The sequence below is a fragment of the Gekko japonicus genome, unplaced genomic scaffold (genome assembly GCF_001447785.1).
Source record: "Gekko japonicus isolate JY-2015 unplaced genomic scaffold, Gekko_japonicus_V1.1 scaffold20, whole genome shotgun sequence".
Classification (NCBI taxonomy): domain Eukaryota; kingdom Metazoa; phylum Chordata; class Lepidosauria; order Squamata; family Gekkonidae; genus Gekko; species Gekko japonicus.
The window spans coordinates 636,486-660,023 of NW_015169172.1; the positions used below are offsets into that span (position 1 = coordinate 636,486).

The 23,538-nt window shown below is 41.4% G+C and overlaps 1 protein-coding gene across 2 annotated transcripts in view; it reads right to left on the bottom strand.

Moving 5' to 3' along the window:
* LRRC7 (leucine rich repeat containing 7) overlaps positions 1-23,538 on the bottom strand; it is a 225,073-nt gene that overhangs the window by 163,196 nt on the left and 38,339 nt on the right. For both annotated transcript variants that reach the window (XM_015415802.1, XM_015415801.1), the window contains exons 3-5: positions 18,391-18,469; positions 13,864-13,953; positions 5,717-5,773 (exon numbers count right to left, since the gene is read on the bottom strand). In XM_015415802.1, coding sequence (XP_015271288.1) covers positions 5,717-5,773; positions 13,864-13,953; positions 18,391-18,469 — 226 coding nt within the window. The remainder of the gene's footprint in view (positions 1-5,716; positions 5,774-13,863; positions 13,954-18,390; positions 18,470-23,538) is intronic.

Genomic DNA, 23,538 nt, shown 5'->3' on the forward strand with positions numbered 1-23,538 from the left:
AAGGGATAAGAGGCAGCTCTAGAGGAGAGGTAAGTCCTCCGCCCCCCCAAATCTCCTGACCTTCCCCCCCACCCCGGCTCCGAAGCAAGGCCCCCCCTCCTGGCTCGCCATTCGCCGCTTCCCTCCCAAGCGGCGGCGGCAGTTGCAGAGCGTCTCCTGCGCATGCGCAGGGGACACTCTGTGAGTTTCGGGGGAATTTAAAAATCCCCCAGATTTTTTTTCAACATTTTGGATTTTTGTGCACACGTGGGGACTTCCCCACGTGTGCACAAACCTCTCCTTCCCCCCCAGGTGCCCCCGAAGTGCGGATTTAGCTATCCGCACAGACGGGGCCACTTCACTATTAGATATATAGATATTTAAAACCAACATATTATGCAGGATAGTAGTAGCAGAAATAGTACAGACACAAACTCAAAAACCCCATCACTGACACTTCTATACTCCACTACATACATGTAGCATCTGGCAATCATATTCCTCTCTTTCTTCAAAGGTATGGGCTCTCCTGCTCTCAGAATTTATATGAGAATAGCAATCCATATTTTGAAGAATTACTGCAGGAAATCTTTCCCCTTCTCCTTCTACACTGGCACTGGCCCATTTGGGAAGAGTTCTGATTACATTTCTCTCCACAAGGTTACAAGTACTGGCTGATCTTGTAGCAGAGTTGGAAGTATCTGATGTGAGTCCCATCACTTTTTTGCTTCAAAACAAGATTCTATGCTCTATCATGTGTTATGGAAAACACCACCATATGAACAGCTGTTGCATCACTGATGTTTTGGGTGAAAGGAAGGTTATTTGCATTGAGTTGCAGTATTCCTCCCCAGCTAATGATCAGGTTGATGCCATCACAATACTGAGATGATCCCGTAGCATGCGCAGTATAGCGTGGGCGACAGGCAGATTCTTGAGACGCTCTTGAGCCACCTGATCCCTTTTCATCTTTTTTGAGTGCCTCCTGGTGTCAGGGGGCCTCGCTGGCTCTCCTGGAGGAGAGCTGGTGGCAAGGGGATTCTTTTTGGCCCCTCCCCGCTCTGGTACGGCGGGGTGTGTGTGTGTGTCCGATATTGCCCTGAAGTAGGGATGAAGAGTGGAGTGGATCATGGTCTCCATGTTTTCCACCTAGCCCCAACCATCCACCTTTTAACCTATTGTTATTCAAGATTTACATCAATTGCAGCAACGCAGGAGGAAAAGAAAAGGAAGGCAATTGTGAGTACATATACTTCGGAGGTGTATGTAGAGAGGAAAAAATAAAAATTACCCCAACCAAGTCTGTATTGAACTAAGAATAGCGGCCAGGAGGCATGCGGGAGAGGACGTTACGTCTTTAAGTGTATTCGTGTTTTTTTGGGGGAAAGACGAGCTATAGTTGGCGGTTCCCCCCCCCTGTTTATTGGAAAGGATTTATAAAGGACAATGGATGGCTGAAGGCTTGTTGGCTATTTAGCACATTGACTTTGAATTTGAAGGAATTTAAGAGGCGGAATAAAATGGCGTTTGCACTGAGGACGGAGGAGGAGATGGATGAAAACATGGAGGTGGGCGAGATGATGATTGAACAGTTTACTAGAGTTTTGAAAGAGGGGATTCAAAAAGGATGTGAGGAAGCATGTGCAAACTTAAGGAAAACATATCACATCCAAGTAGAAGCTGAGAAAAAGAAACAGCAGGAGCAACCCACTTTAACTGAAAGCTTAGATGATCCGCAAAAGGAGAAAGGTGGTTATTGTGTGGCAAAAAAACCCGGGCATACTACAGGAGAAAGACTGTGTAGTAATTCAATACCCCTTAACCAAAACAGTGAGAAAGAAGAAGAAAAAATCATCTTGTGTAAAGTCAGAACTGTTAAAAGAAAATGGTCAACAAATGAAAAAGAAGGAAATAGGACGAAAAGAAAAAAAGCATGGGATTGGAAATTTAAAAGAAACAATAAAATGTGGGAAAGGGAGTATGTGAGAGTTAGAGGGGGGATATTACAAAATCAGTTCATACATAAAGGAAAAAGATATGTTGAAATGTTGTGCAGGAGAACAAAAATTAAAAAATCACGGGCTTGGAAATTTAAAAGGGATAATAACATGTGGGAAATAAAGTTTGTGAGAGCCAGAGGGGGGAGACCAGGAAACCAGAAATGATAGATCAGTGGAGCAACTGTTAATATAATAGGAGAGGAATTGGGATGAATAATTGTTTGTTTGGTTGGTGTATTGTGATATGATGATGTAATTAAGCTTTACCTAATTTTGATAAAACTTTAAAAACTTTAAATAATAGTAATGGTAAACCCTGTACCTATACTAAGTGCAAAGAATGGACTACTACTGGAAGATGATTATAAACAATGTATATGAGTATCGTATATTACTAATGTGAGCTGTCAGCCAAATCTTGAGAATGTAGTAAATTTCAAAGGAAATTGAGATGGAAGTAGTTACTCTATACAGAATTGAACTAAAAGTGGAAGATAAGAACAAAATAATTATTTCCTGTCTAGTTTTTCTATTAATCTGTGTTGTTGAAATGAAAATTGTTATCTTAGGGGGTTTTTTTGTTTGTTTGTTTGTATGTAGTCATTGATGTTCTTGTTTGTGTGTATATGATACTGGCTTATATGTTTAAAAACCCAATAAATATATTGTACAAAAACCCCCACAATACTGAGATGATCCCTAGTTGGTTTAGCACCTTCAATAGGTGACAGAAATTTGTTTTTGATCCTGCTCAGCTATGAAGTTCACTGGGTGACCCTGGTGTAGTCATTCTCCCTCAACCTCACAGAATTGTTGTGAAGATGAGTTCATTGAAAAAGAAAGGGATAAAAATGTAAGAGATTTTATTTAAAATGAGAATTGGTAGCACTTCATGATTTTTACAAATGGGACAATAATTCAGCCTACATATCAGTTTACACTGGACGGGTTTCTTTATGCACATTTTATACAGCTGATGTCTCAGCGTGATGATATCACTTCCAACACATGCCAGAAGTGACATTGCCACATCACCTGCAATGTAGCCTGGGCCACCCTCCCACTCTTGTTGTCCCCCCATCCCCCACTGGTTGCCAGGAGAGACCTGGCAATCCTAACTGGGTGTCATATAACTCTAATGTGCTAGTGGTGAGAGACTGTATTTTATACCACATGGTGGTTCCTACTAGTAGATCATTCACATATTAGCTACTACAGTGGCTAAGCCTGTTTCCTTGTCAAAGAGGAATATGCATAAAGTACAAATGGCCATATTTCATCCTGGGTACATTCACCACTAAATCAAATAATATCTATTTTAGTATTAACATTACATATCAAAGCCTTCTGTGGTATTAAAATGTAGAGAAGGTGTTTCCATTGCTGTACTTTATCATACTAGATTTTTTTAATGACAGAGGAATAATATTACCATACTGACAGACATGCAAGAACATTGGATAATTGCAGTAATAAACATTAAGAATCAGATTGTTTCATTGTTTTGTGTCTTTAATCTTAATTTACTTTGAGAATGTAACTCACTGAATGTATAATGCCAACAAAGCAATTTCTGTCAGAAGTGTAACTTGTGGGTTTTTATCAATGTACCTGTAATATAAACATCATGTGACTAAATAGTCATCACAGATCACTAGCAAAAACTACAACACTACAGTGGTAGGTATCTCTCCTTATATATAATTGAATAGTGGGTGCCAAAGTTCTAATTCTAAAATGCACTCCCTTAGTGTATGGCTGATGGCACTGCTCCTCAGCATATATCACCACCAATCAGAAGGCAAAGCCCGGGTCCCGCCCACACCACAACTGCTGCGACAACCTGGTCTTTTGCATATGGAAGCTGATTGGACTTCACTCCATTCCACACCTCAAACTCCCCCCCCCCGCAAGGCAGTTGGAATTTTCAGTTGCATAACATACCTCATAGGGGAGAGGAGAATGGGTAACAATGGTTACCACTCTCCAGGTGAGGGCTACAGATAACTCAAACATACAAATGCTCTTCAGGTAGCAGAGATCAGTCCCTCTGGAGAAAACAGTGGACTCTGTCATTAAACCCTGCTGAGGTCGCCACAGGAAACTGACACTGTTTGCCCAAAGCCAGAGCACTCTCCCAGAGCCTCTTTCTAGATCCCGTTGTATTAATTTCTGCAACGGGCATTATTTCTAGTCAAATATAAACATAGAAACATGTACTGAGTGAGGGGTAACAGTTCAACAGTAGCACATGTTCTACATGCTGATGACCCAAGTTCAGTCCCTGACTATCTTAGGTGTTGGGGCTGGAAGACTCCGAAGAGATGTGTCTAGAGTAGAAAATACTGGGCTCAGTGGAGCAAGACTGACTTCAAGTGCAGCAGCTTCATATGTTTACAGGCCTGGGGAGCATCAAATACAGGACAAATGAATAGTTCACACATCCAAATTAATAAGTTAATATAAGGATTAAATTTATACAGGGGATACACAAATTCAGCCAATCAGATTCAGAGAACTGAAGTGCAAATAATGGGGATTGCATCATATACGGATGTGACACATAACCCTGACTCAATTTCGTTGCAACATATACTATTCAAGATATAAAATTTTAGGACTCCTCTTGTGTATGCATGTCATAGAAAAGTTATATCCGAATCAAAATATCCATAGAAATATACACAGAAGGCATTTCAAAAAGCTTCAAGTGTTTGTGCGTTTTCCGAGTTCAGAACAAGTACTGCCAGTGAGTTTAACTCCCACATTGCATTCTGTGATTCACGATATTAAAACTTTCCAAGTGTCACCTACCACTGCTATTCTCAGACTTGGTAATTGCTTGATAATAATGCCATTATAAGTTTTCTCCTGCTTAATAATCTGTTTTTTTTTTAAGTTGATGCTCAACACAAATGTAATTTGCATAAATTTCATATGCTACAAATGATTCATATCCACTGGGTCACACTGTGCATACGTCTAATGCACATATCAGCAGGACCACAAAAGATTTTGTACAAATTGAACAATTGTGACAGATCCATTAGAATAGTAAATATATTAAGATTTTTATTGTAACCATGGCTTGAAATCCTAGTATGAAGCTGTTTTGCAAAGTGTTATTAACTGATAATCTGATTTACGTTCACCATGATTAGTACTCATTCACAATTATAATGGTACAACATGTGAAAAGGAATTTTTTCAGAGATGGCAAGGCAGAGCTTGTAGCCTACTCCTAGGCTATTACAGGTAATAGTAAATAGACTGGTAGTTATCGTGGCTGTCCCTGTGATAAGTCATCATGAAAAAAATGTCAGCTTAGAAAACTCCTACAGCCTCTTGTCTTAGATGCATGGCAAAGCTTATAAAGTAACATGTAAGATGGGATTTCATTAACCATCTGAGTATAGTTACTTCCAGAGGAGAAAAATATATACATGCTCTCCAATGGTTGGGTTCTTTTAAATGAAGTCGTGTTAAATATATATAAGAATGTACGTATTAAACTATATTAAAATGTAGTTGTTTACTTGTCTTTTTCAGTTATAATGATTTATACTTAAGCACTTGGCATCAACATTGATAGTTAAAAATATATCAACAAAATCTGTACTTGTTCAAAAGATTTAAAATAGACATTGCAATGGAAATCACTCAGCAAAACAGAACAATACAAATAGGAAAGATGACACTCCAAACATTTCAGCTAGCTAAAACATATAAGCACTTACTTTGGTAGAGTTTTCAAGTGATTCTCTCGTAATTCCAATATTCGTAATTTAACAAGTCTAGAAGTGTTAAAGACAAAAATGTCATAAATGCAATTAAAATGTACTGAACATATACAACAGTTACTACGAAGCACTTTATTTTAGTAAAAATTATCCTAACCATATATGTGCATGAAACTATTCCATGCACCTGGCCAGCCTCTAATGAGAATCATAGCCATATGTCTGCTGCCAAAAATAACAGCTCTAAATTAATTTTTGCTGATTATTTCAACAGACAAATATTTGCTGAATATTCAGTATATTTCTAAGCTCTTGAGTATTTAACTGGGGTATTTAACTGAGTATTTAACTAACTTTACGACAACGCACTTCAATTTTGATTGTAGATACTTTTGAAAAATCTTGACAAGCCAAATGAGAATATTTTAAGAAAAAATTACAAAAAGCTAAAATAAATGCATGTTACCAGAAATTGTTAGGTTTACCCATTTCTCAGCAAATACAGATTTCTTCTGAATATTTGAACCCTCCCTCAAATAAAATCCAGCAAGATACCCAGCAAGGTAAGTGGCAAGGTACATTGTAGTGCCATACCTTTTAGAGGACCATGAAAAAATTATGTTTCCGTGTGCTAGAAGAATACATTTTACAAAATAGACAACCAAGACAAGAAGATGGAGATAAGAAAAAGAAAACTATACTGTTCTAATGCTGTCTCTGGGTTCTCAGTAGAAAAACTTCCAATGATGTTAGTTAATTCTGGGAATGACAAATAGCCTTGTCATCATCACTAGTGCCTATAGAAGGTATGTAATTTATTTATTTAGAAAATGTATACCCTGACTTTCTGCCCTCATCAGGGCCACCAAGGCAGTTAATGACCTAAAAACATACATAATAAAAATACATCTAAAAATCATTAAAATCAAACAAAAATACATAATTAAAGCCAAAGCTAAAAAACACATACCAAAACATAAAAACAATTACAACACTGGGCAGAAAGGAAGGGAACACCAGACAAAACAATAAAAGAGTCTTCGTCCACTAGCAGAAGGTGGCAACAGAAGATAATTTTCCCTGAAGAGAGATCCAGAATTTTGGAGCCATGACTGAGAACACCCTCTCCCGGGTTGTCACCGGCCTAATCTCAGAAGGCAGGGGCTGCCAAGAAGCAAACTTCTCTCAGCTCCATTTATTTATTTATTTACTTATTTCAATTTTTATTCCAACCTCTCCGCAAGTGGGCTCAGGGTAGATTACAAATCACAAAGATAACAATATAATTTAGATAATTAAAACCATATTTCTGTTAAAAATGCAAAACAAATGAAATCAGGGTGGATTCACCTCAACAACAATGCTCAGTTTGGGCTGGTTCTGTAGCCCAGAGGTGCTGCCTTTACCCTAGGGTAGCCCCAACAACAGGGGCACCCCACTTTCTAACCTGAGCCAGAGACCCACAAACCCAGACCAAGGAAGGCACTCTTGGTTCTTAACCACAGAGCTCGCAAAAGCCTTGCAAAAGGGTCTCCATTTTCAGGTGGCATAAAAGGCAGCCCTCAGAGGAAAAAACCCTCCAGTCTTTCCCCCACCCCAGGAGAGGTATGCATATGAAACAATGGGTTCCACCAGGTAGGCATCTGCGTTTCTAAAGGCTATCCAGTTGCCACCCGGCGCACACAGCCCTTTCTATCTCCAGAACTTCACCTAGCCCTTTTGTGTGACCTCATGCATGTAAGAGTCCTTTAGTTGTTGTAGATTTTCCTTTGTCTCCAAGACTCTTTCCTGCTCCATCCCCCAGGATACTGAGATAAACCAATCATACACTGAAATGTTTAGCAATCCAGTTTGATGTAGTGGTTAGGTGCACGGACTCTAATCTGGGAGAACCGGGTTTGATTCCCCACTCCTCCACTTACAGCTGCTGGATGACCTTGGGCAAGTCATAGTTCTGTCAGAGCTGTCCTTGTAAGGGCAGTTCTGCAAAGAGCTCTCTCAGCCCCACCTACCTCACAGGATGTCTGTTGTGGGGAGGGGAAGGGAAAGGAGTTTGTAAGCCGCTCTGAGACTCCAAGGGAAGGGTGGGGTATAAATCCAATCTTCTCCTCCTCCCCTCTCCTCCTCCTACATCCTGATGCTAATCAGGGACTCATCTCTCACCTTTTGTCTATACTTGGGAACCTTTTCAAACTACGCTGTCTGGACCATTAATGGTCAGAAAACCCATTCAACTAGCCACCTGGCTGATTTAATCAAGGCCATTGTTAAGCCTGCCTCTGCCCCTCTGAAACGTCATTGGTTACATCCAGGTCTGGCTCCTCCAGATGCTGCACCTCCTGGGACCCAGGATTGGCCCAGGTAATCTCTTGACCTCACCTGAAACAAGCCCCTCAAGACCTCCAATTGGTCCACATTGTTTTCCAAAGTCTATATCTGTCCCAGCACACCATCCATTCTCTCTTTCTCTGCCCCCTTCATAGCGCATAATGCTCGCTGTTGGCACTATTCTCTTCAAGGGTTTCTGCACATCTGGACAGGTAATATTACCCAGTAACTGACCCTTCTATTCACTATCAATCACCTCTGGTTTCTTAGTTCTGTATTGCATGCTCTTTTGAATTTTTAGCTAATTTCCCCAAACAACAAGTCAGGCCCTTGGTGGTAACAGTTCCATTTGGCCAGCATTGTCAGCAGGTGAGGCTGAGATAGATTTGGATGTCTGCTGCCTCATCCGAAGGCCTGGTGGAACACCTCCATCTTGCAAGCCCTGAGGAACTGTAACAAATCCCACAGGGCCCTGATCTCAAGAGGGAGCTTGTTCCACCAAGCTGGGGCCAGGACAGAAAAGGCCCTGGCCCTAGTCATGGCCAGCCAGACATCCTTGGGGCTGGGGACAACTGGAAAATGTTGATCAATTGAACACAATGTTCTGCAAGGGACATATGGGGAGAGGCAGTCCCAAAGATATGCAGGTCCCTGGTCACATCGAGTTTTGAAGGTTAACACCAAAACCTTGAACTGGATCCAGTACTCTATTGGCAGCCAGTGCAGTTGGCGCAGCACTGGCTGAATGTAAGCTCACACAGGCGTTGCCATCAGTACACATGCTGCCGCATTCAGCATTAGCTGCAGTTTCTGGGTCAAGTTCAAGGGCAGCCCCATACAGAGTGAGTTACAATAACCCAATCTGGAAGTGATCATTGCATGGATCACTGTAACTAAGTTGCTTTACCAGCTGCAGATGGTAAAAGGCCAATTGAGCAATGGTGGAAACCTGGGCCTCCATCGAAAGGGAGGCATCCAGAAGCACCCCCAAGCTCTTCGTTCTTGGTGCCATCTTCAGCAGTATCCCACCAAGGGTTGGGAACTAAATTCCCAGATCCCCACAACTCAGGTACAGGTCCTTCGTCTTCACTGGATTTAATTTCAGTCAGTTCTATTGAAGCCAACCGATCATGGCCTGTAATGCCCTGTCCAATACCTCTCGGACGGAGTCCAGCTGGCCACCCATCAACAGACAGAGCTGGGTTTTATCAGCATACTGATGATAACTCAGTCCATACCTCCGGACCAACTGGGCAAGGGGGCACATATAGATGTTAAACAACATCATAGAGAGAACAGCCCCCTGCAGCACCCCACATTCCAGTGACTGTCCCCCACATTCCAGTGACTGTCCCCCCAAGCATCACCCTCTGTCCCTGACCATGAAGGAAGTAGAAATTCCATCGTAAGGCAGTCCAGTGTATCCCAATGTCGGCGAGGCAGTGGGTCAGGAGATCATAGTTGACCGTGTCAAATGCTGCCATTAGATCAAGAAGCTGGTATGAAAAAATATATACAGACTAGCCTGATACCCATGCTTCGCTACGGTATTTAACTTCCATAAATCCAGTTATAATACTGATGATGTAAAGTTTGAAATGTAACATCTGTTGTGGGAATTCCAATGGAGAAGATTGTAGTGTAAAAAATGAAGTGAGACATACATACTTCCCCCCCTCTACTGAAGGACTTCTCTGTAGGCTGTAGTCACTATAATATTCATTGTTGGACCCACACCTATTTATTTATTTATATTATTTATTTATTTATTTATTTAGGCATTTTTACCCCAGCCTCCCAGCGAATGGGCTCAGGGCGGCTTACAAGGGGCATGAGCCTATACATAAAACCAGATAAAACAATAACATCATGACTAATAATAACAATGACAATAATAAAGTGCTTTCTCTAAACTTTGAGGGTTTTTGCTGGCATTTGAGTGGTTTTGCTGGCATCAATCATTTCCTTAAATCCTTCCCTTGGGGTGATAGTGTCCAGTAGATAGTTCAAGCCAGTCCCACAGTGTCAGTGCCATACAATTCATGGCGGAACTTCCAAGGGTGATTCCTAATCCTGATGTTATCACCACCATTGGTGGGGTGGCGGCGGCAGCCCCTATGCGAAAGCCTGGCAGAAGAGCTCCATCTTGCAGGCCCTACAGTATTGCATAAGGTACCGCAGGGCCCTGATCTCCTCCGGGAGCTTGCTCCACCAGGTAGGGGCCGCCACTGACCCCTGGTCGCAGCAAGCTTTACTTCCTGGGGGCCTGGAATCACCAGGCGGTGTTGGGTCCCCAACCGAAGTGCTCTTGGGGGGATATGTGGGGAAAGGCAGGTAAGTCGGACCCTGGCCACGTAGGGCTTTAAAGGTGAGTACCAGCACTTTGAAGTGGATTCGGTATGCTATTGGCAGCCAGTGCAGTGCTTTCAACCCAGGCCAGATGTGCTCCCACTTGGGGAGGCCCATCAACAGCCTAGCCGCCACATTCTGCACTAGCTGCAGCTTCCAGATCTGCGACAAAGGCAGCCCCATGTACAATTTTCTCTGTAATATACTTACTACTTTTCTGTTAAGCTACTTGGGCAAGGTTATAGTGACTATTGTTAATGCATTTTTAGAATCAATGAATGTGTCAACTTGAAGGTAACACTGAATGTGAGGTTCCTATATAGGGTAAGATGGATTTGCTTATCAACTTTTATACTCACTTTATTTTATAGAGACTGATAAACCAATGTAATATAATGTAATTTCAATGTAATATCACTGGAATTCTGTGTTTATAGATTTGTTCCTGAGGAAAGACCAGAGGTCTAAAACACTTAAATATCCGGAATAAGTGTTGAAAGAGAGATTGAATTTGGAGCAGACTGCTTTTGAGAATACAAGACTGTTAGAAGGATATTGACTGAGAGAGTTTGGAGCAGACTGCTATGTGTAATTTTATTGACCTTTGTATTTTTTCTATGAAGTGGTTGTTTTTCATTACCAGACACTAAATGATGTTATGGCTTTAATCTAGTCTCTTTTGTCATTATATTAGTCTGTGGGCATCTACCACACATCTGTATATATTTTTTCATACCAGACTGTTTTGGGATTGTGTGCTATTCTTGTGGATTATTATATCAAGAAGCAACAGCAGCACTGGCCCAACTCGATCCAGATATCTCTGGAGATCATCCGTAAGGGCAACCAGCATGGTCTCCATTCCATGGCTAGGGTGAAAGCCAAACTGGAATGGATCCAGGATTGCAGCATCATTCAAAAAAGTCTGGAGCTGTTCTGCACAGGTTTTGGCAGAAGCGACAGAGCAGTAACAGCCTGGGGAAGGGTCACTGTCTACTATAGTAGTCTTTGGGCAATGACAAGTCCATCCCAGGAAGAAATGGATGGACAGTGGCCCACCGATTTGTGCATTATCAACAAAGTGGTGGAGGGATCCAAGAAATATCCTCTCCCCATGGTCTGACGGCTGTACAGAGAGCACAAATGTAGGAAATAGTGGTCACCTTTGCCAGTTTTTCTCAGATAAACCAGGGAGAACAACCCAAACTGACCATTATATTCTGATGAGGGATCATCTGCCCATCACTTCATTACCCTAAAGAGCCACAGAAAAGTAGGCTGAATGTGTGGAGCAGGAAATAAAGATGTTGGAATTGGGAGAGAGTGAACCTTCTTTTAGTACCTGGGAATGTCACCAACATTGTTTACCTGGATTTTAGTAAAGCTTTTGACAGGGTTCCCCATGATGTTCTGATGGGTACACTGGAGGACTGCAGACTGGACTCAAGGATAGTTAGGTGGATAGGAACCTGGCTGGAAAACCACACCCAAAGAGTAGTTGTCAATGGCATTTCATCTGACTGGAGGGAGGTGTCCAGTGGGGTGCCATAGGGCTTGGTTCTGGACCCAGTACTTTTCAATATTTTTATAAATGATCTGAATAAGGGGGTGGAGGGACCACTCATTAAATTTGCAGACAACACCAAATTGGGAAGAGTAACAAACACCTTGGAAGACAGAGATAGAATTCAACAAGATCTCAACAGACTGGAAAAATGGGCAGCCATGAACAAGAAGCAATTCAACAAGAATAAGTGCAGAGTTCTGTATCTGGGTAACAAAAATGAGAAGCACACAAACTGGATGGAGAATACTCTTTTGGGTAGCAGTGTGTGTAAACAATATCTTGGGGTATGGGTGGACTCTAAGCTAAATATGAGCAGTCAGTGTGATGCAGAGGCAAAAGAAGGCTAATGCAATCTTGGGGTGTATCAACAGAGGCATAACATCCAAATGACAAGATGTCATAGTCATTGGTCAGGCTGCACCTGGAGTACTGTGTGCAGTTCTGGAGGCCTCACTTTTAAAAGGATGGGCCTAAATTACAGGTGGAAAGGTACCAGCAGGATACTGGGGGGGGTGTTACAATGTTACAGTAAGAGTAGTAAGAGCAGTGGAATCTCCCCCTCACTGGAAGTCTTCAAGCAGCGGTTGGACAAACATAAGTGGCTGATCCTGCACTGAGCAGGGGGTTGGACTAGATGGCCTGTATGTCCCCTTCCAACTCTATGATTCCGTGATAAATCTCAGAGAGAATGGCTGACAGCAAGCCACCTATGGAAGGTGAAAAAGAGGTCTTTTATATTCTCATACTCTGTACTACTTCGCTTTGGGAGTTTCCTAGTTATTTTAGTATTTGTTATCTGTAGTAGGGTGATCATGCAGGAGGCCCCTTGGCATTGGGAGACAGGGTAATTGGGGTAATGACTAAAGGAGCACATGATGGGGAATGACCCCAGCTGGTGCCAGCAGACTAGATGGGCCAGCAAACCACCTGTAGGAAAGGTATGGCCAGACACCCACTCTACTATCCAATGTTGGTTGGTGGTTTTGGCAGCCATTGGGGGAGAAGGTGTGCTGATAGGCTTGTGAGGAAGCTGGTGTGGGCATGAGGGAGGAGGGAGGCACCTTGTGAGTGAGTCAGGACACTGGACAGGCATTAAAGACAGTGGCCACACACATTCTGAGGTGGACAGAGGAGAATATGAGAGGAAGGTGGAAACCATGGATGAGTGAAGGAGCTACCTTCCTGGGTGACGCTCAGAGGGGTGCAACTGTTTTGTATGGGACAATGAGAGATAATTGGAAGCTGTTCCCAGAACATCTCACCAGTTATTTGGAGAACCCTCGGGATGGAGTCAAGACCCCTCTCCAGCATGCTGTGAGCAGATCCTCTAGGTGGCCCAGGAAGTGACAGCTGTGCCCACATCATCCATTTTGTCATCCATTTTTAGATACATATTCCGTCCTTGTCTTTTTTCATGCGTCCATTAATTCTTAACTACATCTTTTTATATTTGGGAAATAGTTTCTTTTGCTCACCAGCAAAAATAAATATGCCCCTCACAATCTAGTACACACCACTGGCCAATGCGACGCAGAATCCCTTTATTGTCAAATTTACACTAATCATATTATTGACTAAGAGAATGGCCCTTGGCAATTTGGTGTATAGCCTGTGGGTGTGGGCAGTTTAGCTCTGTTGTGATCCAGGTTAGGGCTATTCTACTTTCAGCACTATAAATTCTCCACTTCATTAGCAGCTCTCTCCTTTATAGGATCACTTCTTCCCAAGCCACAAGCCACTTAAGCCCCAAGAAACTACATTTAAATCTCACCTCTAACTCAGAAAGAAAGAACCATAGTTAAGTACATACTCTCATTTTTGTGTTTCAGATTTGTAAGCTATCTTTTGAACCCCAAATCCAAATGCTTTTGGTAATGTGGAACTGAGAATTAATGCTTACCTTCCAAAATTAGCTGGAAGAAATTCCAGAAAGGCATCATTTAGGTAGAGCTGGGTCAAGTTTAAAAGCTGTGTAAAACCATCTGGGAGCCTGAAAACAAGTTAAAGATTTAGCTTTTACACTTATGTTACTATAGGAATAATAAAAATAAGTCCCACTAGAGCAGTGACCACATTCACACCCTAATTGCCGCACACTGAATGAAGAAAAATTTATTGAGACAAAGTAAGTTTACGTCATCTTTTCACTTGTCTATAAAAGCTTTTCAGTGATGGATTTTAATTCTGAAATTATACTGTTCTACCTTTTTTTTAAAAACCTCTGGAATAAAACAGGATTTCTTTTTGAGGGAGAAAGAGAGAATGTGCACAGAAGGCAATCATGTAGTCTAAGGTCTATAGCCTTGAACATCTGCTGTTTGTTTGTTCCTGCAAAGTTTTACCATTCTAGTTTGGACTCCTTTGTGTTGTCTATAACATTTCTCTGATACATTAACTGATCACAAAAATGTTTTTTAAAAAAACAAACCCAGCCTGATAAATTAAGATTCCACGGTTGAGGTCAAACCCATATAGGACTGTTTATATGTGAGAAGCATATTTAGTGCATGTTAATGCCTATTAGTTGATGGTATAAGTAACTGAATATGACAAGGCCAGGTTAGTCTGATAAATCTGCTGTACACCTGAAGTATCTCAGCACAGCCTTGTATTAAATGAATTATACCCTACTTGACTTGAGATGTCTTAGCATCATGATATTCTTCAACTATTAATATGTCGGCTTTACTGTTAGCCCCTAACTTTTACCAATACCAATAAGCAGATCCACTTCTAATGTCATCTCTAAAAACCCTTCCTAATGGTGCCATCATAAATTACACTTCTAAAGGCACTCAAAGTTATTGCACAGCTAGCTGCTTTTTAAAAAGTATATATATAAATAAATTCAGTCCTCAGCTGTCATAGTTGCCAGGTCCTTCAAGCCAGCACAGGAGCCATATATGTCTGATATTCCAGGGACATACACTGATATTCCAGGGACTAAGCCTCTGGGCTCTCTACTGAGCTTCAATACAGTTGCCTTTCAAGTGCACCATTAAAAAAGGCCAAAGACCATAATGTAAACAATATTCTGAGGGTATCACATATCTGACCCACATGCCACAATTCATCGTTTGCCTATAGTCACACAAGTGTACAGAGACAGTTCCAGTAATTCCGAAGAAGCAATGTGGCCAAATAGTAAACTTCCAGAATACATTTTTTTTCTAGCTTGACGGTATTAAGAATTGTGTCAATTCTCCAAGATGCTGTTTTCCAGCTTGGAAGGGAAAATGAAATTTTCACCTACTACCCATCAATGCTAGGACACAGGCTATGTGAGACGAATTGTAGGAAATGGGGGATCTATGGCTGCGATCATACGTACAATTAGATCTGACATAGGCGCGAATGCCGGGCGGATTTAAAGGGCGCGATCAGACAACAACATCTGGGAAGCACCCTGCAGCCATTGGCAACTCGTTCTGCTCCACCGTAGAAGCAGAATTAAAAGACACTGGGGGAAATGGGTTGCGACAGGCCACAGATTGACTTTCCCCTGCCTCATCGCTTCAGCGCACTCTCATGACTTCAGGATGGTCTGATCAGGCCATCCCAGCTCTGTGCCGTTGTTTCCCCCCCCCTTCACAGTATGCACATTATCGCAAACTCCATAGGGAGCCCTCAGTGTGGAGGTGTAGTTCATCAATTCCTTGTTTAAGCACATGGGAAACAAATGGCACAAAAAAACCCTCACCCTCAGTTGCGTCTGATCAATCTACTGGATTAAAATTCAGTCTATCATCCACACTGGTATTTTTATTACTATAACTATTACAATTTCAAAATGAAACTGTAAAATTTGCAAAATCATTTCACATGTGAAATAGCATTATTGTAGGTATGAAACTACTAGGAATAAGCTCTGGTAACATTGAAACACTGCATTCCACTTCTACTTTGTTCACATGATTTCATATATTACAGCCTGGAGAGGTACTTCCTTATCTATTTTTTCCCCCTGTGGGCAAAGAAGATTTGAACAAACCTTCATTCATATACATTTAGGATGGCAGACTCAAGTCTATATGCTGTATAACAGTTGTGTATGATGACACGGATTGAAAATCATTGGCAGTTTTTATTGTCCCAAGTTGACTTCATGACTGAGTGAATTTGGAACTACTTCATCTGTCAATTATTCCAAAATTGGCTATATTTGGAATTTTCCTATAGATTTGGCCGGGGCTTTTTTTGTAGAAAAAGCCCAGCAGGAACTCATTAGCATAATAGGCCACACCCAACAGCAGAAACTCATTAGCCTATTAGGCCATACCCCCAGGCCTTCCCTTGGCTTGTCTGGGCGCCCCGTACCTGCGGGGCACCCGGGCAAGCCGGCCCTTGGACAGGCCGGGGGAGGCATTTAAATGCCTCCCCGATCCTTCCAGAGCCCCCCCCCGCCCATTTGCCTCAGAGTCGCCGGGGGGTGTGTGCTCTCCAGGCCTTCCCTCTGTAGCCACACACAGAGAGGTTTTGGCTATAGTGGGCGTGGCCAACTCTGAAGCCAGACGGAACTCTGTTCCTGTGCGTTCTTGCCCAAAAATAGCCCTGGATTTGGCTTCAAGAATGAGTATATATGAATACTATATTAAAGATAGTTGATGAGTCTGAATTTGTATGTTCTATTAAATCACCCTTGTGGCAAGGTTTTGAGTTTATGGGTGTATCTCTTCTTCCTAGTGCAGTTTTGTTGTTGTTGTTAAAAAAACCTTTAACAGTAGTTGGAAACATTTCCATAAAATATATTGTTCTATGAGAGTGTGAAACAGGCAATTCATTGTATAAAAGTCAGTATTTTCCAAAACTATAAAGGTGTCAGCTGATCTACACAGGAAGTGAATAAATGTTATTTATTAGTTGCATGGTTTATTTCTAAACCTGACTTCCAACCCTGTTTGTGGTCCACAATAAAACACTTAAAAAAAATCTCCCTCCAATAATACCCTAAAAGCAAAATTAAAAAGCAAAGATTTCTACCAGCTTCTAAAAACCACGAAGATGTCAGTAGTGCAGCTTCCAGTCACACAAATAGGTTATCACAACTGAAAGGGCCCTACTTCTAATGGATGTTAGCCTTGCTTCAGCCTGATCCCAGTTTAGGCATTCAACAGCATTCCCAAGTAAAAATACATACACACTACCTCACCTGGATCTTAAGAAAAATAATACTAGAACTGGGTGTGATCAGCATACTGTTGACACTTTACCCCAAATCTTTGATCAAATCCACCTAATTGCTACATATACACATGAAAAATAACATGGAAGACAACTGAATCAGATGGAACCCCACAGGAGTATTAGCCTTACAGACACACCATCTGCTGTTCATCTGTGAGACAGGAACACAACCAAAGCAATGTGTGCCTTCACGCTTCAATCTACTCAGGTATTCAGAATGATAGTACAGCTAATAGTTGTCTAAGGATGCTGAGAGACCGATCAACAGGGTTACCTGCACCCATTTCTTATGGCACAAGCTATGGGGACAACAAAGCAGCTTCAGTTCCATAATCATCTTGCCCAACTCTAAGCAATCTCCACTACTTACATAATGTATTTCATTCAAGGAACTATAAGACATAATTGACTCTCCCTGGGTACCTTCCACCTCTGCAGAATTCTGCAGTGTTTATGGTATGACATATTTTTTTTGCTTCATGTGAAGTGATTCCCAAAACAAAGTAAGGCACAGTGTATATTGCCAATATTTCCCAGCTCATATAGCTTCTCCTTTAACCACATTCAATGTGCATTCTGTTGTCTTCCCTGTCATAATTTACATTACTTCCTAAGACAAAATTTATCTTCATACTTTTTTCTTACCCGTAATTTAATTGGAAAAGTGATTTGCAATCTAGTACATTTTGCCTTACAAAAATAGACTGCTTATTACTCCTTTTCTATGGGTGGGATATGGAGGCTGACAGATACTAACTGCCAAGACAGTACGTGCTTGAATCCATATATTAACCCCATGCTCCCAGATCCAAGCTAATAATATAGCAACTGGACTACATCTTGTTTCTCAATGGTCACATTCTCTAATTCACAGCCCAGCACCCTAGTAGTCAAAATTAATGCTGAATGATGTTTTCTTTTTAATTGAATGTTAAGATTTTCCTCATGGTGGAAAGTATCATCCCACATAACTTCACAGTATCATCCCACATAACTCCTCTAATAACCCAAACATTTTATTGGTGTATTGTAAACTAAATCAGTTCTTCATTAAAAGGCAATCATGCATTTATTTATTTCTGTGTCTTTAGGTCTCCATGTCTTTCACACTTGGGTCAACTCCTTGTCAAACTTTTCTACAAATAAATATTTATATTCTTATGATGAATCTTCACTTTGTATTACATATGTGAAATACTACATATATAAAGAGAAACTTTTGATTCTGTTTATGGATACTCACTTAGAAATAGGATTGACACTGGCTTCAATTATTGTTAAACACTTACAGCATTTTATATTTTCTGGAAAATCTTGTATCCCTAGAAAACAAAAGAAGAAGACAAAAATAATCACATTATGCAATCTAGAAACATCATAAAACAACTGCACTATAACCCATAGGAATGAAAAGAATTTAGTCCTAAATTCCAGAAGTCCCACATAAAGAAAAAAATAACAACACTAATAAGAAATCATGATTATGGCTAAGACAGAATCCCATCATAATAAATATACATACATATTTTCAGGGGTGGAAACTTAGAGGGTCAAAAATACTGATTTTACTGACCAAAATTCCAAAAAAACCCTGACCAAATAATGACAAAAAACTGACAAATTGCTGAACAATTTAATGTCAACCTACGGACCACTTCAGTGGGAAGGTAACAGCGTTCCGTGCGCCTTGGTGTTTAGTCATGCCGGCCACATGACCACGGAAACGTCTTCGGACAGCGCTGGCTCTTCGGCTTTGAAACGGAGATGAGCACCGCAACCCTAGAGTCGGATTCGACTGGCTTTCGAGCAAGGGAACCTTTACCTTTACCTTACTGATAAGTTAGCATTTAAAATGTAAAACTAGGACTTCATTAAAAATGATTATTATCTGGCTTCCACCATCCCCATAGCCAGCCCCATAGTTAGATGTGACCCAGATAAAAGGATTGCACACCTTTTTATTGATTTTGTTTATGAATAGAGGACAGCGTTTTCACTATTGTACAAAATTTAAGGCAAAAAAGATTCCCTTTTAAAAATAATCACATACTGCAGATAATAAAACAGCAAAAACATATTAAAACCCAAACATAAAGTAATAATTATGACAACAAACCATAATTACTGTAAGGTAGACTTGTCTTTGCTTTTACTTTATCTTTGTTTTTTTGATGAAAAAAGAACTGGCAAGCAGCCTGCCATCCCTGGTGGAGGCCGTGTCGGGCTGGGCATTGGAACACCCTAGACTGATTGTCCTGAATGATTTCAATGTCCATGTGGATGATGTGGCCCCCACTCAGGCGATGGACCTAGTGTTATCTGTGGTGACGCTGGGAATCTCCCAATATGTAACAACTCCCATTCACTGGGCCGGACACACGCTCAATCTGATCTTCGTGGCAGGGGTCACAGTGGACAGAGTGTTGCACTGGATGGGCCACTGGCCTGATCCAACATTGGTTTCTCTTATGTTCTTATGTTCTTATCTCACCCTTCAAGGTGTCAGGGGCTTCAGTGGTTGATCATTACAACACTGGTACTTTTCAAAAATTTCAGATTGGTTATTTAAACCCATTTTTGTTTCATCCTTCTCTCCTTTTAGTATAAATTAAATACATTTTACTATCGTTTTTAAAAATTAAATATTGATGATGATAGAATAGACAGTTCCTCAGGACATAGGTTTGTTAAATTCTGATACCATTCCCTGTTTTTAAAAACAATATACGCCTTATTCAACCAGGTAGAATTTTTAAATTGAATGTTACAAATGCAAAAGAAAGTGTGCTATTGCACTCTCTAGTAAACTCCATGAAAGCTGAAGTTCTCTTGTTAACAATGTAAACATTGTATATGCCTATAGCATACCGGATTCGTTTCAAAGTGCTGGTGCTTACCTTTAAAGCCCTGAATGGCCAGGGTCCGGCCTACCTAAGGGACCGCCTCTCCCCGTATATTCCCCCAAGAGCACTGAGATCGGGGAACTTCCATCGCCTGGAGGTTCCAGGCCCCCGGGAAGCGAAGTTGACCCAAACCAGGACTAGGGCGTTTTCGGTGGCGGCTCCCACCTGGTGGAATGAGCTCCCGGAAGAGACTCGGGCCCTGCGGGACATAGTGCAGTTCCGCAGGGCCTGCAAGACGGAGCTCTTCCACCAGGCCTTTGAGGGGGAGCCGCCGCCGCCACTGTTCCATCAATGATATTCCAACCACCACCCCATGTAGGGGTGGATGTCGCTCAACAGGACTGGGGGAACATTCTCCCTGGTGCTCCTACTGTGAAGAACTTGGCCTGTATGCCAACCACCTACCCCATGTAGGGGTAGATGTCGCCCAATAGAGCTGGGGAAACACTCTTCCTGGTGCTCCTGCTGTGAAGAACTTGGCCGCCAGTGTGGGACGTCGTCCATCTTGGATTTTATGTTAATTAATTAAGCACCAAATTTTATATCAGATATATTGTTTTATCATGCTGTTGTATATATGTTTTAACTTCTGTAAGCCGCCCCGAGCTGAATACTGGATGGGGCGGGATATAAATCCCAAAAATAAAATAAATAAATAAATAAATAAATAAACAATGATCTTTGCATTATATGCTCTCGCAAATAAATTATCACTTTTTAAAAAGCCTTTTAAACCTTTTGTTGAGCAGTATTAGCATGTGTATCAAATGGCCTACAGCAGAATTGATGATGTATCTGACTCTCTGGTTGTAATATTATAAAGGCACTAGGAGTTAAGGCCTGTTTTGGGAAGAAATACAACAAGCTCTAGAAAGAGACTACAGGGGAGTGACCCAACTGCGGCTGGTGGGGCAGTGGAGGTAAGAGAAAAATAGAGGGAGGCAAGCCATGTTTATTTCCTTCTGCTTAGCTATAAAGCAGGGCTGTCTGAAGTCATTTTGCTGCCCCAAGTGGGTAGTATGGGAGGAGAACCACATGCCATGTTCTTTGGGTTTCAAGGGTCTGGAAAGCAGTTCCGTAGCCAGTTACAAGGTTGCCAACTCTGGGTTGGGAAATACCTGTAGATTTGAGGGGTAGAGCCTGGGGAGGGCAGGGTTTGGGGTGGGGAGGGACCTCAGCAGGGTATAATGTCATAGAGTCCACTGCCCAAAGCAGCCATTTTCTCCAGGACAACTGATCATAGAGATCTCCAGGTGCTGCCTGGGGGTTGGCAATACTAAGGGGAGGGCCAGGTTTGTTGAAGGACTTCAGTGAGGTATAATGCCACAGAGCTCACCCTCCAAAGCAACTGTTTTCTCCATGGGGACTGATCTCTATAGTCTGGAGATCAATTGTAATTCAGAGAGATGTCCAGGCCTTCCCTTTTCCCCAACCTTTTCAATTCCAAAGCTGCTTCCTGTTTAACACTTTAACTGATTAACAGTTTAACTGACTCCTTGCTAATGCCCCATGACCTCTTGGGACTCCCAACTTGGGAACTGTTGTTCTAATTCCCTTTGCTATGGTTGCAGTAAGGGCAGCTGAGAACTACAACTCCCAAGGTGCAACATGTCAAAAGTAGGGGTGTAAGAATAGAAGAGCCAGTGAGATGGGCCAATAGGACACCAAGGCAGCTTCCCCAATGGCCAATGGGATAATAAGTGAGTCATCGCCAGAACAGCTTGCCTTTTATATATATAGGATACTGCATGCTCTGGCAACATTCTTGATAAGTTCTACCAAATTGCTTTCTACCTTTTCCTCTTTTTTATTTCTGCTTAATAAACACACAGGCACACATACTCCTCTTTAGCTTTTATAATGCTTCCACTGTTTTATCCTATTCAAGGAATTCAGACTTCACTTCCTTTTTTTTACACACTCCTGATTTTAAAAATGCTCCCCTATACTCCCTCAATTACACTTAAATATACAACCATATTGTACAATAGACTATCTTTCTTTACTGTCTGTAGCACAACACAGTTTCAACTTTCCTCTTGCTATTTTAAAAACCAATCATCTTACCCTTCTGTTTTATTTCCCTCCACAATTTTTTATGTTCCTCCATTGTAAACTATTAATAGTGCCTTGTGAACTTCAATTCTTCTCCTTCATGATGATCCTTGCTCTTTGTTCCACCCTTTTTTGTTATGAAAACAATAAGGGTGTGTGACTGTGGTTCAGCGGTAGACCATATGCTTTGCATGAAGAAGGTCCTAAGTTCAACTCCCGGCATCTCCTATTGAAAGGACCAGATAGTAGGTGACATGAAAGACCTGAAACTGTGGAGGGCTGCTGCCAGTCTGAGTAAGACAGTACAGACCTTGATGGGCCCGTGGCTTAGTTCAGTTATAGGGCAGTGCCATGTGTTCATGTATTCAAAACTCCCCCCACTATACACGCTTCTAATAATTTGTTTTTGTGGCTCTTCCATTTCTCTATACTCTGTGATTCTTCTATATTGTTATTTTCTCTGATATCTATGTATAAACATCTTTTAAATCTGTTTTTAAAAATAGATGAAATTCTTCTACCTCTCTGATTTATTTTCAAACACCTATGTCAGTCTTGTTGGTGTGTGTTTTTTCTTGTCAGTGAGTTTGTTTTATATGTCACTGCCTTTTGAATTATGTATTTACTTAAATATTTGTGCCCCACTCTCCCTCTGGCTCAAGGAGGCTTAAAATTCAAATGTAAACTATTTGAATGCAATAAAACTCCAAATAACCCCTCTCCGTTTAAAATGCCTGTACCTCATTAAAATCCAAAGCAAATGAAACGGCTTTGCATTATCACCCAAATACTTCCAGAGATGGATTCCACAGAGAACCTGTTTCATAAGGGTGGGAGCTACAATGCAAAAAATATAGGCTCTGGTCAATGCAAATTGAGCTAGCTTAAGCAGAGTAACCCCTAGTAGGTAGAAACCTGAGGACTGTAGTTAGCACCTGAAGACATACAGGAAGACACAGTCCTTTAGACCATCTGAGGGTAGTATGTGAAAATTCCACAGCCTGCATCTTAAAATCCATAAGAAATGGATCCGAGAACTCTCTCAGTGTGAATGATCTTTTGAGTATGACCCCCTCCAGAACAGTTATCGCCACTTCTATTTTATGCAAACTGGGCTGGCTGTTTAATTTTCCTTTTAAATGTTAGCACCTGAGAAAAACAAAATGGGAGAGATAAAGGGTATTACAACTTGTCAAGCCACTAGCCTTAATGGGGAAATGACAGAACATTTTAACTGAGGTAAAACTAAATGCTCTGAACAGTTGGAGGAATAACCTCATACTGAAATAAATTATGGGGACTATATGCAGATAGGATGCTATATATGTTAGCACTAGGACTGCCTGATGTGATTTCTGAAGTAGAGGAAATACAGATTCGCTGCTGTGTGTGTGTGGGAGAGAGAATCAGTGTATAACGGGCAGATGAATAAA